We start from the raw sequence: 2,230 nt of genomic DNA, 5'->3' as shown, positions 1-2,230 counted from the left end.
CAACTAAAACTCTTTTCAAACAGATTTCATAGACCTCTTTTTAAGCCAAACTCTCTTATCAGGATCCAGTTCTAACTAGAAAGTGGGGAGCTTTCACTGAGAAGTCTACTCAGGGTGCCAGTGAACACATTCAAGAAGCAGATCCACTCTGAAGCTGAGCTCTGCTACCACTAAAGGCACAGTCTTGTGTTACTGTGCAGCAGGTTCTCTGTCTGCTCAGCAACAACATCAATTAAGGATGCTCATGACCTGCAGGGGATGCTGGTGGTCCAAGTTTCACCAGGAATGAACATGTAGTAGGTAAGAGAAACATCTGGAGAGTGGGGGAGTCCCCTGAGGCTCTAAGATCTCCTATCCTAACCTCAAATAACTGCAGAGACCATGTACAACATGTGATGTATCTTTTGTGACTACACTCTAAACTTAGTACAGTAAAAATTCTTTATTAAGCAATATTGTACATATACTTTTATTCCTTACATATGAACCTATTGGATCGACAAAATCAATGGCATTTACATAAAGTATAATATAAATTTTAAACATGAGGTATCAAACAGCCGATCATCATCAACTGCACCAGAATCAGTAGCAGCATCTGTAATTATATCTGTAACCTCTTTTCTCTGGCAGGAGAGGTTTTCTCAGCTGGAATGTATGATTGTGACCTTGATTTCAGGCCTTGATGTTCCATCCACATTGCTGAGCCCATGCAATTCTGCTAAGCAATTGTAGCAGACCTGGTACCAAGGCATTGTCCACTGCCCCATGAATCACTCATGAAGAAAGCTCAGAAGAAAGAGAGAATAAGATGGGCATAATTGCATAATCTGAATTTTGTCATAGGTTTTCATTATTTATTTTTCTGTGAATGTTTTCCCTAAAATGAAAGATTTTGGTCAAACTTTTTGGTGACTTGGGAAAGGAGAAGAAAGTCAATTAATTACAGACATCCCTTTGCATATCTAGGATACTGAAAGTAGAGAAGTAATGTCCTCATAAATAAACCACAAGATAACCCCATTCATGAATTTATACAATGTACTGAATACATTGCCTGATTTTACCATGTAACTTATTCTCTATGGGAAGCAGAAATGGATTTCCTTGAGGGCTTCTTTGCCTTGCACCATAGGCTGGCTCCTCCTGAAGCTTAAACTTAAGTTCACCAGCAGGTGGGGAGGGCATGCAAATCTTTCTGGGCTCCACCTGACCCTGGGGTGAAAAGCCAAAGTTGGGGCTGGGTACTCTCGCTGGTGTGCAGTCATGGACAGGCTTATTTCCTCATTCCTGCTGCTGATTGTTCCTGCATGTGAGTGCCAAGACTCCCTAAGGAATGAACTTCCTTATCTTTGCCCTGTTCCAACATAACTTTATCCCTTTTCTCCACAGATGTCCTTTCCCAGGTTACCCTGAAGAATTCTGGTCCTGGGCTGTTGCAGCCCTCCCAGACTCTCAGTCTGACCTGCACATTGTCTGGGTTTTCACTGAGTACTTATGGCATAGGTGTGGGCTGGATCCGTCAGTCCTCAGGGAAGGGTTTGGAATGGCTGGCAGACATTTGGTGGAATGATGAGAAGTACTACAACCCATCCTTGAAGAGCCAGCTCACAATCTCCAAGGACACCTCCAACAAGCAGGTATTCCTCAAGATCACCAGTGTCGACACTGCAGATACTGCCACATACTACTGTGCTAGGAGAGCATTTGGAGCACAGAGACACAGCCTAGGCTGACAGCTGCACAGTAGTTCAAATTGGTCTCATCTCTGTTCCTTCCTCAAGCAGGGCTGAAGCCTGGTGGGTGGGACAGAACTTCCCTGCTAGCCTTTGGGGTTTCCTCTTCATTTTGAGCTTCAGAGCCTGGGTTTCCTCTCATATGCCCTAGGTTCCTGTTAAGATGTTCAGAAATGAGGGTCTGTCTATGTTTGGTTTTATTAAGATAAAGGATGCCTGGTCCCTAAACCAGGTAGTTCAGAGCTGTTATTCCTTTTATCCTTAAACCTCAATCCCCACAACAGCAGTTTTCAGCTTATTGTGATGTCCACCTTCAGTAAACAATGGAGAAGATAGGTTTTAGTGGATAAGCATTCTCAAATGGAGTCATTGGCCAAAGAGGTCCCAGGAAATCTTGCAAACATTTCTGGCTATTCCCAAGACTCCTACCCCCACAAACTGATGGAAGCACCCTATCATTGAAGACATTACTTATGGATTTCAGTGATCACAGA

The 2,230-nt window shown here is 43.3% G+C and overlaps 1 gene segment (V, D, J or C); it reads left to right on the top strand.

The window, feature by feature from the left end:
* Positions 1–1,266: 1,266 nt before the first annotated feature.
* On the top strand, positions 1,267–1,736 carry LOC121438546. The segment is given in 2 exon segments: positions 1,267–1,312; positions 1,393–1,736. Coding segments are annotated over 2 exon segments (390 nt in total).
* Positions 1,737–2,230: the final 494 nt, after the last annotated feature.

Source organism: Microtus oregoni, unplaced genomic scaffold (genome assembly GCF_018167655.1).
Source record: "Microtus oregoni isolate MIOR12 unplaced genomic scaffold, Mior012 000056F_ref0000123, whole genome shotgun sequence".
Lineage (NCBI taxonomy): Eukaryota > Metazoa > Chordata > Mammalia > Rodentia > Cricetidae > Microtus > Microtus oregoni.
Note: the sequence above shows the minus strand (reverse complement) of the source record. Positions and strands in the feature narration are given on the sequence as shown.